This window comes from Perna viridis, chromosome 3 (genome assembly GCF_037379345.1).
Source record: "Perna viridis isolate PV_CMFRI_1.1 ecotype Kerala chromosome 3, ASM3737934v1, whole genome shotgun sequence".
Lineage (NCBI taxonomy): Eukaryota > Metazoa > Mollusca > Bivalvia > Mytilida > Mytilidae > Perna > Perna viridis.
The window spans coordinates 50,307,952-50,323,429 of NC_142447.1; the positions used below are offsets into that span (position 1 = coordinate 50,307,952).

The 15,478-nt window shown below is 31.2% G+C and overlaps 1 protein-coding gene across 1 annotated transcript; it reads right to left on the bottom strand.

Moving 5' to 3' along the window:
• Nucleotides 1–1,433: 1,433 nt before the first annotated feature.
• On the bottom strand, nucleotides 1,434–9,896 carry LOC148622760 (retinal homeobox protein Rx1-like). The gene is made up of 3 exons (XM_088574060.1): nucleotides 9,684–9,896; nucleotides 8,853–9,226; nucleotides 1,434–2,295 (listed from the first exon to the last, which is right to left on the bottom strand). The coding sequence occupies exons 1-3, from the start codon at nucleotides 9,808–9,810 to the stop codon at nucleotides 1,810–1,812; spliced, it is 987 nt and encodes a 328-aa protein (XP_088430186.1). The 5' UTR covers nucleotides 9,811–9,896; the 3' UTR covers nucleotides 1,434–1,809.
• Nucleotides 9,897–15,478: the final 5,582 nt, after the last annotated feature.

Below are 15,478 nucleotides of genomic sequence, written 5' to 3' on the forward strand. Positions count from 1 at the left end.
CATTTCAAATCGATGACAAGCAAGTACCTATTTAGTGACCGCCATTGTTTTATATCAAAGTTTCATGTTGATCGCTATATAATTATGGGGGAAGCTTGGTAATTTGTATGCCCCTGCTTTAAAAAAATATTTGGTGCCTAGCACTTATCGGCATTAATAAAATGAATGAAATACTTTTCTGTTGTCTTTAGTATTTTAGGGGTCATGACTTTTACACCAAAGATGATTGTTACTCCTTTATTCTGTTTTTGTTTTGTTTCTTTTTTTTTTATTTTGTTTTTGTTTTTGTTTTGTTTTTGTTTTTGTTTTATTTTGTTTTGTTTTTATGCTTGATGTTTTTGGTGTCTTTTCGTCCCATTTTCATTCTTGATATAGAAGTTTCTTAATGATTTCGTTTGATCAAACAAAACATGGTTACTACTTTATATAAAGAACAAAAAAGTTATAAATCTCTCCATTTCGACCTCCACACACAAAAAAAGGAAAATTGATACTTCTAGAAATGAAATTAAAAAGTCAAAGTGTAGGCGGACAAATCAAATGTTTTCTTCTTTTTTACGTAACGAGAATTCGATTTTGGTCTATGAAAAAAATGTCAATTGGCTTTCGCTGATAGTGATTTTTGTCTTGTCTCCTTTCGTTAAAGTTATGACAGTTTCTAAGTTACTTAATAACAAGAACACAATAATATTTATTCCCTTAATCTACACCTCCCACACCAAAACATTTTAAAATACAAGAAATTAAGAAATAAATATTTTCTAAGGTATCTTTCTTAATTTACATGAATAAACAAAACAAACAGTTGCTTTCATACAGCAGTATTTACGCGTGAGCTTATAAAACACACCAATATATTTGTGCATGAATGAATGAATGAATGAAACTTTCACACCACATTAAAACGAGTTGGGAGATAAGGGACTAGAGTATTCTATTAATATTGGATCCCGGAGTGGTTTATCAGAAATTTTCTTGTGACGAGATTGATAAAGTCTTTTCCATGAAATAAGCGTCCTTTTTATGTTAACATATACACCCAATAATATCATGGTGTTGTATCCTTCGTGTGGTTGATAGTGTGAAATTTTCTAGGTCCGGTTATTCAAACTTTATTCATGTTTCGAACAACCGAGCCCTGACGGTCATCTGCATTTTTTTAAAAGTTTTTTCCATGTTATCTTAATTTTGACTAGTTGAAATGTTGACTCAAGCTATAGTTTCTGGGAAACCTTTGGCATTAACAAATGTATGTTATGCAGTATATTTTATTTTTATCTTTTTTTGGTGTGACGCGTCAAGCAGCACATGTACTTGCTTTGTGAACCATATCTCATATTTGTATTGTTGGCATATTCATTGCAATCTAAATTGTCGCTTTTTAGCCATTGAAAAAAGGCTAGAGATCTATTGCATGAACTGAACAATTCACCGGCACTACGACAATTTATTAAAGTATACAATAACAATTATATATAATAGATAACAATACTAGTCAAAACAATTATCAAAACGATTTGTACTATGAATCCCATTAATTGATGAGGGTAATGTGAAATTTAGCAACGCTTGCGGAATCGTTGCTCATATAATAATATTGTACGATAAAATGTATAGGTCATAACACAGGGCATGTACAATTTTGTTAATCATAAAGTATGGCAATCACTAGATATTTTTTATGCGGAGAAAATACAGACAAGCCTGATGGACACAGTTATGCACTTTGCTGTGATTGGGACTTTTTATTTTTCTCTGACGTCCACTAGTTGGGATAGATTAATTCAAACTACAACATGTCCAAATATTTCACGACTTAGCATCTTTTTTCAAAGGAGGAGAAACACTGTCCATATTTGCTGAATGTTCCTTTGCTTTAAGTCGTAATTTGTCGATACTTGATCTGCGCATGTCAATAGATTCAGTTTCGTAAGGAAGACGTGAAGCGGATGGTGGAGAAAGCCTGCTGCCTCCTAGAAAAATACTGGGAACTCCGAATGCATTTGAGTTGACTGCATGGTGTGCAAAGAGGCCTCCGAATGGTACTTTTCCTTGCATGTAATATGCAGCAAGGTTAAGATTTCCTTGATGAATGGCCATCATTGGATTGACTCCGGTAAGATGTGACATACGATTAGACCAAAACAGCTCTGGAGACGTTGGATATCCCAGGCCAAGTTGTCCAGCAGGTAGATCGCTGTACCCATTTGCTTCTCCTTGGAGGAAGTTTGGACTTTCTCTTCCCAAGGCCTTTTCTCTCTTTCTCCACTTCGCCCTTCTGTTTTGGAACCATACCTGGAATAAAAGTCAATGAATTATTTTTAATCAACAAAACGCGAATATTCTGAGATAAAACACTGAGTATACATTTCCATGATATATTTCTATTATTTTTTAACCACATTACAACGGTATAGAAAATATGGTGTCAGAACATTGAATATCAGAATATTGAATTTATTCAGATCGGGCTTCATGAAGGGCAACTGTTACACCAACAACTCTTGAATCAGATCTTCTTGACAACAGATTTATAAGGAAAGTAAATTGAAGTTTTATTGGTATTTGATCAAATTTCGCGGATGATTTGGTCTGTAAGAAATGGAAAAGCAGTAGTTCTGTAAAAGGATAGAGGCAATTTATTGCCTATTATTTCTGTAATGGGCAAAATGTCAAACATTATAGAAAACAAACTAGGCATAATAATTAGATCACAAATTCATTGATCAAATGATCTTTCAAATTTCTAGATAACTTATTTATGATGAAATTTCTGCCGTTAAAAAAGATATAGAAGTAATTATTGTAACAATCAAATCACGCCTTCCATTTCGTCTGATCATTGCTAAAAACAATCTTGTCTTTTCATTTAGTTTGAATTGCTAAGTAAAGCGTTGAAGCGAACACAAAAACGCCATTCTGTACAAACCCAGTTAATATCTCCTATTTACTCATCTAGTTGGTAAGGGCTTTCATCTATTAGGAAACATTTGATTTTAGGCTAAATTTGCCACTTTATCGAAAATAATTTCCTTCTAAGTAACTTTTTGATCAAGAAATTGTTTTTATTCTGAAAATTACAAACCGGAGGGCTATACTTGAAACAATTTGCGTTAGAAGATAACTAATATCTCCTTTATTGGAAAGTGCAAATAGCGTTGCATTTGTAATTAAATCTTGGGTCCGTTGGCCAATATATATGCCTTTCTTTAAAGTTTAATATTCTTCATTCTGTAGACCTCTTTACGGCTAATGTGCAAATTTATTTGTTTATAAAGACGTTATTGAATGCCAGAGGAACAATTCCTTCAAGTGTTAAACTAACTACTTTATTTGAGCAGAAAATAATGAAACTTCTATTTAGTAATTTGCCATTCGATTAAAAACTTCTATTTATTATGTTTTGTTGTCTTGAGTTTGAATGTTGACGACTTACGTTTCGTTATTATACTCGTCACATTAATTCCTTTAAATGTATTTTTTAGTTTTTCACCAAACAAAGATACAATAGTTTGAGTGTTATAAATTCATTTTAATTAGAATTGAAGAAAGTCATTTTGAGTATCAGACGTATGTCTACTGTCCTTACAGTATGTTCATCTTCGCCCGTTATGCAAAACATACTACTCCATTGTGTATATCTCCCTAACTGGCTCCGTTATAATTGAGCCCTTGTAATAGCTGTTTGGTACCTATTTATTAAGTCAAACACTGGTTATTAATGGACTCAAATGCTAAACACTTTTAAGTACTATTCTTTATTACATACAATCAACAAGAAACCTATTCTATATTTTTTCAATAAAAATTGAAATTATAGTTTTTACTACATGAAAGGGTCTGTTTCTATTTTCTCAATAGGTTGATATTATATCTCTCTCATCTTGTAATGTCATATTAATAACATTTTCAATATCTTTGTACATGTTGCAGTATTTCGGAATGAGTTTGTCTCCATGTAAATTAAAACGGCGTTAAATAACAATAAAAATCTACGTTTAGATTGCAATTCCATTATGGAATGAAACTATTTTTTTTTATATCTGCTGTGGTATTCAGAGAATTTTTAGGCGACAAAGTTGAAAAAAATATATATTTTTTTAATCGCGTAGAAGAGTTTTAGAAGATAACTAACTAGATATTAACCTAAAAAAACGAAAATAATCTTATTTATTTATTCGCTTATTTTTTTTTATTATTTATTTATTTGACTACATAATTTATTAGTTCATTCATTCATATATTGAACGTTTTATTTTCTTCGTTTTCGATATCAACATCTGTATTTTTTTTTCGATGGTCACCATACGAACTTTCTGCTTGTGGTACATATTTCAGTATCAGTAATTCTATATTATATTTTTTTTGTTGGTCACCATACGGACATTCATTCTATTTGTGGTACATATTTCAGTAATTCTATATTGTATTTCAGTAGCTCTTTGTGATTTGTGTGTACAGTGATGTCAGTCAAGTTCAATACAAAAGGTAAACTACTGACCTATTTAAACGAAAATGACTTTTCACATGAAAAAAACAGAACGTTTTTTTTGTTTGTTTTGTCTTGTTTTGTTCTATTTTTTTTTCTTTTGGGTGCCCTTAAATACCCGAACGTACATGAATGCATTCACATTTATTATTCAACACATATTGCAAAGATCGGGGTCGAGAAAAATGAAAGTGTCTTGTTCAGAAAGATATCGAACACTACAACAAATGCCATAAAAAACTAAAATTTGGGAAGAAATTTGCATTAAAACTAATATTATATTTATTAAGGACATTAAAAATCCACGTCTTACCTTATAATAATCATAAGACTACAAATTTACATGTCCTAAAGTTAGGACCAAAATAGACCAAAAGAGATGTCTTGACTTACGACATCTTAGATAAACAGACTTAGGGTTGAGATATATCCTGACCATATTAGGACATGTCTTAGTCTTAAACAGGCCCCTCAGAGTGACACACCATACTTCTTTATATATATGTGATATTGTTCCATGGCGTTTCTGATATATATACCTAGATAAAATTAAAGCTGGATGATTTTCAATACGTGACACTTGTGTTTACTATTCTGATTGATATAAACCGTAAATCACAATAATCCAGGTTAACATGTACAAAAACATGAAAATTGATTAAACTTATTTCTATATACAATGGTTATAAAACGGTTTTATAATTATTGTGCTTACTTATAAAGCCATGTACAATCAAAATATAAAAAAAACATATCACATTGTGTGCTAACAATTAATATGATTTTAATTAAACATTCAAATGTTATCAAATTTATTGTTTTATATAGGATCAGTAAGAACTGCTTATACCGTAGGAGTTATAATGGCTGCGTTGGTCAAATCCAATGTTTTGTATATTTACAAATGCACTAAATACCTACAAGTATGTGTATAATACCTAATTCTGGGAGGAAAAGAAATAAAATAATGAGTAATATAACATTGGTATATTTGTGTATGACTCCATTGGTTGTGTATATTTCGAAGTGTCTTAACAAGGAGACAAATCGAATCATCCTAAATACTTTCAACGACGAGCATTATTTTTAGTAAGACCTGAATAACTGTTCGTAAGAGTGAACACATTCGTTCTGGTATCGAGATATTCACTAGCGGAGGAGAGTAAAGGACTAGTTCAAGTTTGTTTTTTTTTGTAAGAGAAAACAGATCGAAACTGACTAATTTGAAAGGTTAAGAAATTTAAACCCATGCTGCTCAATTAAGATGGCTTTTCTGGCTAACGTCATTTTCACAACGGGTAATAAGCGTATGAAATGAAAGCAGTATATAAATAGAACACTAACACAACGGGTAACGAATTAGTTATGTTGTAATACTAATATTACGTTCGTTTATCCGGTCTCCATTTGTCCAAGACATTTCATTAATACCTATTAAGTAAAAGAAAAGTTGTGAAAGTTCTCACTGGGATCCATGATTCTAATAACAGACAAGACAATATAATGTTATTTAGAAAATCTTGCCTGAACCCTCATGCTGGGTTCTTTCCCTTTAATCCAATACGCTCTAATACTGCTTTAGGGTAATTACAAGTTTTGCTAATCCACTTGTTGTCAGTATTGTTCTCTCTCATCTGATTGTTACATATAGATTCTGGTATTAAATATCTCCTATAAGAGCATTATTCTGTCATCACAGCTATTAAGATGATTAGAAAAGATGATTCTGCGTGAGCTTGAAATAAAATATGTTCATTCGACCAACTGAGAAAGTGCGACTGCTGTAATTCAGTTACACAACCGGTCTTACACAATGTATATAGATAAGAAGTATTACTTGACACATTCTCTAAATGACAGAATAACGACACAATGAGGAGAAATGAACTGCTAACTTTTTGTTATTATTCAATATAATGTACAAAACAAGAAGTACTTATCACAAAAATGTATTATCTTTCAGTTGTTTGTGAACATTTGAAAAGAATTGTTAATTATATAAATGAAGACGAATTGATAGAAAAAAAATGTTTTTACTTCATTAAACTCATGATAATTATTAGGTGTTTATTTAGAAATTTACGCTTTTTTCTTTAAAATTTGATTCGTAGTTTTAGCGTGTTTGTCAATCCGATCGAAAGGTGTTAATATTTTGACATTTTAACACCTTTCTGTGTATTTTGATCAAATCTATTTGTTTTCCCGTGAATATGTATTTAAATGGGCAGTTTATCGGATCTTACTGGAAATCACATGTTCAGTGCTAATCAGAAAATCAAATCTGAAAGGCTTAAAACCTGCAACTTGTAACAAACAAACGTGTCAACGTAAACAAACAATCGAATTAGTTAATATGACAGGTAAACAGTACAGTGCCAATTAAAGTCTAATTACCGGCTATAATCGCAATCAATGGACAAACCAGATTTCTTTTTCAAGATAAGAATTTCTAGAACTTCGGATGTTAACCTTTAAATGACTTAGAACTTGTTAATCTCAATATTTTAAGTGTTTGAATATTAAAGGCACACTTTCCGAATACATATTTTAATATTTGATTTGTCTATTTCAAGAGGTTGTTTAAAAAGGTTTTAAAAATCTGCATTGAATTTGTTACTTTCACCGAAAAACATGAGGAGAAATTGTGAAAAAAATACTGATTTCGAAAATGTTCACATGGAAACTTTCATCGATCGCGCTTTTCTTTGTTCGTATTGTTGATATATCAACTACAGGTACACGTTATGTTTTAATCATGTTGGTGTATCTGTTTTATTTGACGAAGCGCGGTTACGCCTTTTAAAAAAAAAATGTTGCGATCTTACATTTGGGCTTTCAATTGCGCCATTTTGAAGATTAAGAGATAATATATGTAGAAACCATCCAAACTATGTCATGCAAAAATGCTAGAATTTCTGGATTACGAAATAGACGTTAAATGCAATCAAGTTATTTTAAAAGTACACTTGCTGATAGTTTGGATTTTTGATGTTTGTGAGGATAACGTGCCTTTGTGTGTGTGTGCATTCGTATGCCAGATATCATTGATAAAATATCTGTAACCTTTAAATGATACTTTCTACCAGCAAAATTAACGCAAAAGCGGTATCAATATTTGGCGCAAACGAATTATGATTTGATTTGCAAACATTTGATTTCTTTCTCACAACAGAAATAATAATTGAGTAAAGTGAAAGTAAAATACCATTTGTACTGTGCGGCATGTGGACCCTTACATATAATTGATGTATGGTTTATGGGGTATCAATTGTCGACCACGTTCCCACACTGTTCTTTTCCCTGCATGCATAGTTTATGGAGTAACAGTTGTCCCCAACGTTCTCATGCACCAAACAACAGTAGTAGGTAATAGCCATAACAATATCTAAAGCTATAGCTAATTTCTCGAAGAAACTGGTGTCGACAATTAAGGATGTTTTCTTCTGCTATTTGACCCATACTTAATACTAACAGCATGTTGAGCAATTGATGTATGAATAAATTATCTAACAAATCAAAAATTTAAAAAATATAAATAAACCACAATAGAGACAAACAAACCCGCTTATTATCACAACACCAAATAAAACATACGAAATTAAATAAGTTTCTGAAAGAATAAAACTCTCCTTGGTTGATGAGAAAATTTCGTCATAATTACTGAGAGAGTTGAGATGCTAACTCTTTATTTTTTTCTGATTTCTTACCAATATGTAATATTTAAAAACAATTTTAGATAGAAACAGCTTAAACGAAAATATGTTCTATATGTTTGATATCTCAATTTTATATATAAAAATGGACATCATACCATCTTATCACTTTATTTTGTTGGCATTTATTCAGTGATTGTAGAGACTTCATATACACTATATAACATAAACACTATATAACATATACACTATATAACTTATTCACATTGATTATCATGTAGGCAGATATTTTTTTCTGGGATTTAATTGCGTAAGAAAATAGTCGTTGAAATCATACGTGTTACTTGTAAAATTGAAAACGTCGGAAGCTTTGAACTTCCATAGATAAAATCCCGCACTGAATTATTTCTTAAAACTATTCATTTATAATCTCATAGAACTGTTCTGCACGAAGAAACTGCTTATTTTGAGTATTTTTTTATTCTTCTTTTAAGGGAATATTATCTTCACTGAATATGTTATTATTATTTTTTTATATTGACCATGAACATTGCTATAAGGCGATCAAAATTTGACTCCAGTCAAACCGCGTTTAACTTTAATTTAACCAAAGGTTGTTAGTTTTGGGGTCAACTGATGCTAACAGCAAGCAACCGGTATACAAGCAGATACCACATTTCTTTGGAAAGAAATAATGTGAAAGCACCAACCTGTACTCTGGCTTCACTAAGGTCCAATCTCATAGCTAATTCCTCTCGTGTAAACACATCAGGATACTGTGTTTTCTCAAAAGCCCTCTCCAGTTGGTGTAATTGGTAGGTTGTGAACGTCGTTCGACTCCGTCGAATCTTCCTCGGCTTTGAGCTGTATCCTCTTTCTTCGTCCCCTTTGTCAGAACTTTTATCAAAATCATCACTTACTTCTATTTCGTCATTGTCATTTTCAAAGTCTGAAGAAACATGCTCATTGGAGACGTCAAGTTTGTCAGGACTCGACTCAGAGTTGGCATCTGAGGATCCACTTGATTCCCGAAACTCTGTTCTCCCAGATAATGGACTTTGTAGAGCATGACAAACCACTGATGCTGCAAACAAATACACATTGTAATATGTTTTGTTCTTCTATCACATGAATAATATCATGTGATGTTATTTTACAAAAAAAAACCGCGCATTTTTTTAATAAAATAATATTGAAATAAATGAAGTCTGGTGTACGAACAATATTTAAAATATAAGCTTATTAAGCATATGCACTTTTTTCTCAATTTATGATAACACAAAAATAATTTAAGAGAAAAAAGACATCAACACTGTATCATTATATGAATAACATAAGAACTACCAGAACTAGTAATAGTAATAATAATAATAATAATAATAATAATAATAATAATAATAATAATGATGATAACAATTATTATTATTATTATTATTATTATTATTATTATTATTATTATTGTGCGTTATTTTTGTATGTCTATTCAATAAAACAAACCTTAACAGAACTAATTATAATTAATTTAATTTCCATATACTTACATTCTTCAAGACTCTTTAAAGATGAAAACAAACATTCTTTACTGCTTTCACTGTTTCCTAAAATACTATCAACACTAAACGATTTCTTGGATGAAGTTTTAGCACTAGAGTTGGAACTCGTATCCATCCCGAGAGAGGTACTAAATGTTTTTTCAATGTGTTTTCTTCTCAGACGATCAGGATGATGATAGTTAATCTGAAATCTGAAAACAGTATTTGTATTCAATAATTCACACTTTCATAATACGTCTTACAAAAATTAATTATCACTTATTTGGTAACTATTGAAATTGATTCGTTAGTTCTTAATTCTAGATGCACCAGCCAATTGAATCCTTGTCGGTTTGTAAAGCTATTATATGATTGGTCAAATAGTAGCTGTCAACCATAGTTGTACAAATATCTGGGCGGAGACCTCAGCATGAGTTATCTAAGCCTTTCTATACCAAATCTTAAGTGTTTTGAAAATAACATTTGGACAATGATATTTAATTTAAAGGCTCGTCAAAGGATCAATATCTCTGTCTAAACAACTAGTTTGTAATTCCGTCTGTAAAGCTTCCATCATAAATAATCACATGTCGTAATAGTTAGGTTTTTGCTGCAAATGCTATCAGGGCTTTAACCATGTGTGGTTTTGGATTAGTCTAAATTCAAAATATTTTTCCTAAAAAGATGAAACAGAAAAATATTAAGACTGTTTTAAATGAAACTATGAATAATAATTATGATAAAACTATCAAATATAAAGAGAATTCCTAAGTTTATAAACTACTTTCTGCTAAGCCCCTTAAATATGATTTGACTTGATCTTGACCAAGGATGATTTGTTCTTATATATGCTTATTAATTTACTTTAATAATTTCGTAAGAGACAATCGCATTAAGAAATAATTTCGCCATCCATGACGAACGGTTGATTCCGATCACTACTGCATGCGTGCATCTGGCATTTCATGAATTAATGTTTCAAGCAAATTCTTCATCGATAGAACTATGAGACGTGAAGACGAGGTTCACATTACCTACAGGTAAGATCATGTCCCAGCTGTAAACTTATCCAATCCCATAATCAAGTTTTGTTCTAAAAATCTCATATATTATCGTTCGTTTGTTCAGCTTTTTGCTGTGTATTGTAGTTTTTTTTAAATTTCTGATTGGATTTTCTTCTTTTATTTGTTTGTTTTCAGGCCCCAAGTTACTGTTCTTAAATGTACATGATGTAAAAACAAGTTTCCAGCAGCGCACATGACACTAACTAACGCATTGTTAAACTGACAGAAACAATCTGTGAAACCAACTAATTAATTAGATTATTTAAGTCTGTATAACTTTTTACATATAAGAGCATTGATCGCTAATCTATTTTAATGATTTGTTTAAGTAAGATTAATTCTGACACCGAGATTTTCCTCTTTAATCTGTTCTCTTAATACAATTATCTGATGAACATCCTGACGAATAATTACACCACCTACAGAACGAAGTGTTCAGTAGACAAATTTTAACTTGTTGTTTATGATATAGAATTTAGTTTATAAATTACAATCACAATATTTGATCAAGATATAATTCGTACTGAAAGAATATTCAAACCATTGCTGGCCAATCAAATCTTAACGTCAACTCTACAGTTGTACCATAGAAATGGACATTAAATCTACAGAGATAACCATGGAATATCAACCATACAACTGTAACCAAAAAATGAATACCAACCCTATAGCTGTAACCATTTAATGAATATCAACCCTACAACTGTAACATAAAATGAACATCAACACTAAATCTGTAACCATTTAATCAATATCAACCTTACAGCTGTAACTATAAATTGAACACTAATCCTACAGATGTAACCATGAAATGAACATCAACCCCACAATTGTAACGTGGAATGAACATCAACCCTACAGCTGTACCATGGAATGAACATTAAATCTGCAGCAGTAACCGTTGAATGAACATCAACCCTACAGATGTAACCATGGAATGAACATCAACCCTACCCTTCTTTTTTTCTTTTGTCTTTGTTTTGTTGAATGTAGAGTTTTTATGTAATCAACTTTTATTGATTTTAGTACTTTGACAGGTTGATTGATTGATTGATTATCTTTATTTCCTCCATAAATGAAGAGTTTCAAATATATTAAGTGCAATACAAGTAACAGTTAAATCAACATATTTACAGTACTTTTACAAAAAAGAAATAAAAATATACATATATGGTCCAAATGAAATGCATATGTTTAATTTTTTTTAAAAAGAAATACATGTTGTATGTGTTTCTTTAAATGTTGTTATACATTTAAATTATGATTTAAAATGATATTCGCATATTTGAACATTATTTGAATTAAAATTCATATTTGATGCTCAATTATAAACTCATTTTCCTTGAATTACAAACATGTTTAATCTTGGGTTTTTTTATCCAGAAAATCAGTTAATTGTAACACGAATCGCCAATGTATATCTTTTCATAGACACATCTTAGATATCCAAGATGAAGATCTTACAGTTAATTGATTTTTACTGGTATGATTCCCGGTTACATAGCATCAGATTTTATGGTAACTACAACCTTTAACAACAACCAATGAATGATCAATTATTGTAAACCGGAAGTCATTATCTGTTCACCATTAGTGAAATTAGTATTTGACGTGATTTTGCGAGATTTAACGCCAACTAGTTTCATATCCGTTTGAAGAAGAACGGAAATTCGGTGACAAGTTTAAAAATCAACATGTTAAGAAAGAAGAATTTGTTGCGTGTTCATCTTTGTGTTAAGATGTCTTTATTGTGTATATAGGGGTGCATCTTCGGGTTCGCTGATAAAATTGTTCTATTGCGTAACAATACTAAATTTTATTTCAAACATCTGTTAGCTGCCGATGAAAGAAGTTGATTCTGTTGACAGCGATATCTGCCGAGTATAATCTTCAAGGAAGTATTTATCAATTATTTGTACAAAGGGCAAATTGAAAGCCTTTTAAAACATATTTGGGTTCCTTTTCATAAACTTACATTTATCCGTCAAGCTAGAATGTATTTCGGCGTTAACTAACAAATCACATCTATTTTTCTATGAAACACAACAATAATTTTTTGCATAATGCTTCAAAAGATAAAACATTACATATTAGCACACGGCATGTTTGGGGGGAGTATTCTGAAGTGGCAAAATTTTATTTATATCACAATATGTTCATAGAAATAGTTATTTTAGTTTCTATAAATTATATTTAGATAATTGTAACGAGAACGATAACTGGACAATTTTGAAATATAGTCAGAATAAAGAACGTAAATAAAATATGTGAGTTTTTGTAAATAAAGGGAAAAAAAATACAATTTTCTAAACGAGCTTGCGCCCTGAAGAGAAAGTCATTTGTGCGTCCAAATTGACCAACAAAAGTTACATTTATCTTAAAAAACATATTGTTACAAATTATATGTTTATTAAATGAAATTTGATAAACATACAATATGTAACAATATTTTTACTTATACTGCCTATGTATAAAGTTGCTTTGACCAGAATTGCATCAAGATCTCTTACAACTATATATAGTACTTGGAAATTGGTCCCAGATTTCAAAATTGACGATATAGCCTAATTAATTGTCAAAAGGTTGGGATATTTATCATAAATGGTTTAATTTAATGTAATTTATATTAAATGTATATAGGTGAAAACTATGGAACGATTAGATTAAGGTTGTTCATAATTATCTTTGTTCATTATTAAAAATAAACAAATGAAGTAGAAAACCGATTTTAAGTCTTTGAAAATTTAAAAAAAAACCTATTTCTTTAACGCGCTAAAATTTTGTTCCAGCTTTGCGTCTATATATTGGGCTTACTATCCATATACATAAACCCTATGTTTCGAAAATGTATCCCTCAAGAACCCCTTAAAGCTTAAATGATGTTATAAAGTTGTATTGAAAAATTTGTTGTGATTGATTTATTAACAAGCAAATTAAAACCCGTGTGCAACGACTTCCTCTTGTCTTGCTATTTGATATGATTATCGTTAATGGCCCGACATCGACTCAACAATTAGTTGATCATTAGAGCCTCTCACCAACCAAGATACCCTTTATGAAAGACCCGGTCGCGTATTAAGAACTAATAAACATGCATGTTTACCGTGTTGTAATTTCCTAAGGCATCTTGTGTTTCATTATACATTAAAGGAATTATGCATCTCTTGTCATGATAATCCATTTCTGAAGACAGTCCGTAAAAGGAGGCGTAGCTGCTTGTACAGCCGTTAAATTTCATTATCCAGCCTGTTAACGGCCCTGATTTATCAATGCACGAGATCTGAAGTCTATAGTTATTAGACTATCATAGAGGAAATAAATGAAGTGAAAGGGTATATTTAGAATGCCTGACACTGCTCAGAGCTGGAGACTAATCTGCTTCGTTGCGAAATATAAACTTAGTTGTTGGACATGTTTCCACTCAGGAGTAAATTTATTGGTATGTGAACAACTGTTATGACGCTAGTATGACACAAGCTAACATGGAATTATATACTGCAACAGTATTCTGTTAAGACCTACCGGTATTATCTATATATATATATGTATATCATAATTATCATCACACGCACTGGTCGCCCACATAGTTAAGAAATAACTCTCCTTCGCGAAGACATTCTATGAGCGTCAACTAAGTATTTAAAGATCAATCAAAATGTCTTTGTCCATTATAAATAGTCATTATAATTGGTAGGAACCATGCTCAGTGAAAAAGTCGAAACAAAGATAAATCTTTACTCGACCAATTCAGGTTAGAATCTTTTGAAGTTATTGTTCCATACAAATATGTATCATATATAATTGCCTAATTTTACTTATTAATTTGTATCAAATGTGATCATTTACTCCAATTTTCTCCTATTCAGAAAATAACATGAGAACCAATAATAAATGCAACTAATACAACACCACTTGCCCTATACAGCTGTCCTATATCGACCGGTTATTTACAAATTTATTGATAATATGTTATTAACCGTTATTGTTAAATTAATAGGTTGTTATCGCCGTAGTCAGTTATTTTGTCAATTATTGAATGTTAATTTATGAAACAAATTAACCACAATTGACTCAATCTATTGTCAATTCCCGAAGCAGTTAGCAGATTGCATTGAAGCGGACATCACAGAGGGATGAAAACGACATTATTTTACTGGAGAATTAGCAAACGATTTTCACCAGTGACAAAACTTCGCAGTTTTCTAATATATGTGTTAATTCCTTTTCTGAAATTAGAACGTGTCGCCGACAGCACTGTATTGTCCAAGTAATTAGTTCCTTTCTAATCCCGATTGAGCATTAATGAAAAAGAGTCCTGGTGATGACACTAGCACTGTTGGACATTTCATTATAATTTTCTTCTTCATTTATCATAATAATTATTTTGTTTATCTGTAATTAGCCACAAAACTATTGCTGACAAATTCAATGACTTGGAGGGGATTTTTTTTCCCGAAATCCAGCATACTATGTTACACAAAAAAATCTCCTAGAAACGTTTGTTTCTAAACATAGGAGGTTAGCTCGACACAGACGAGGGATGATACGGCCAGTCTTGCGGCTTTTTAGTTGTAGAAGTATAATTTATCACATATTTGGACGTGATATGAACGTTTCTACCCCTTTGATGACGCTGGAAGTTGCAAGCCGCTATCACCCGTGCTGATAACTGGTTATTTATTGGCCGGTTGTCAACGACAACGTCTTAATATCAGCCGTTTGTCGATAGTAGCGTCATCG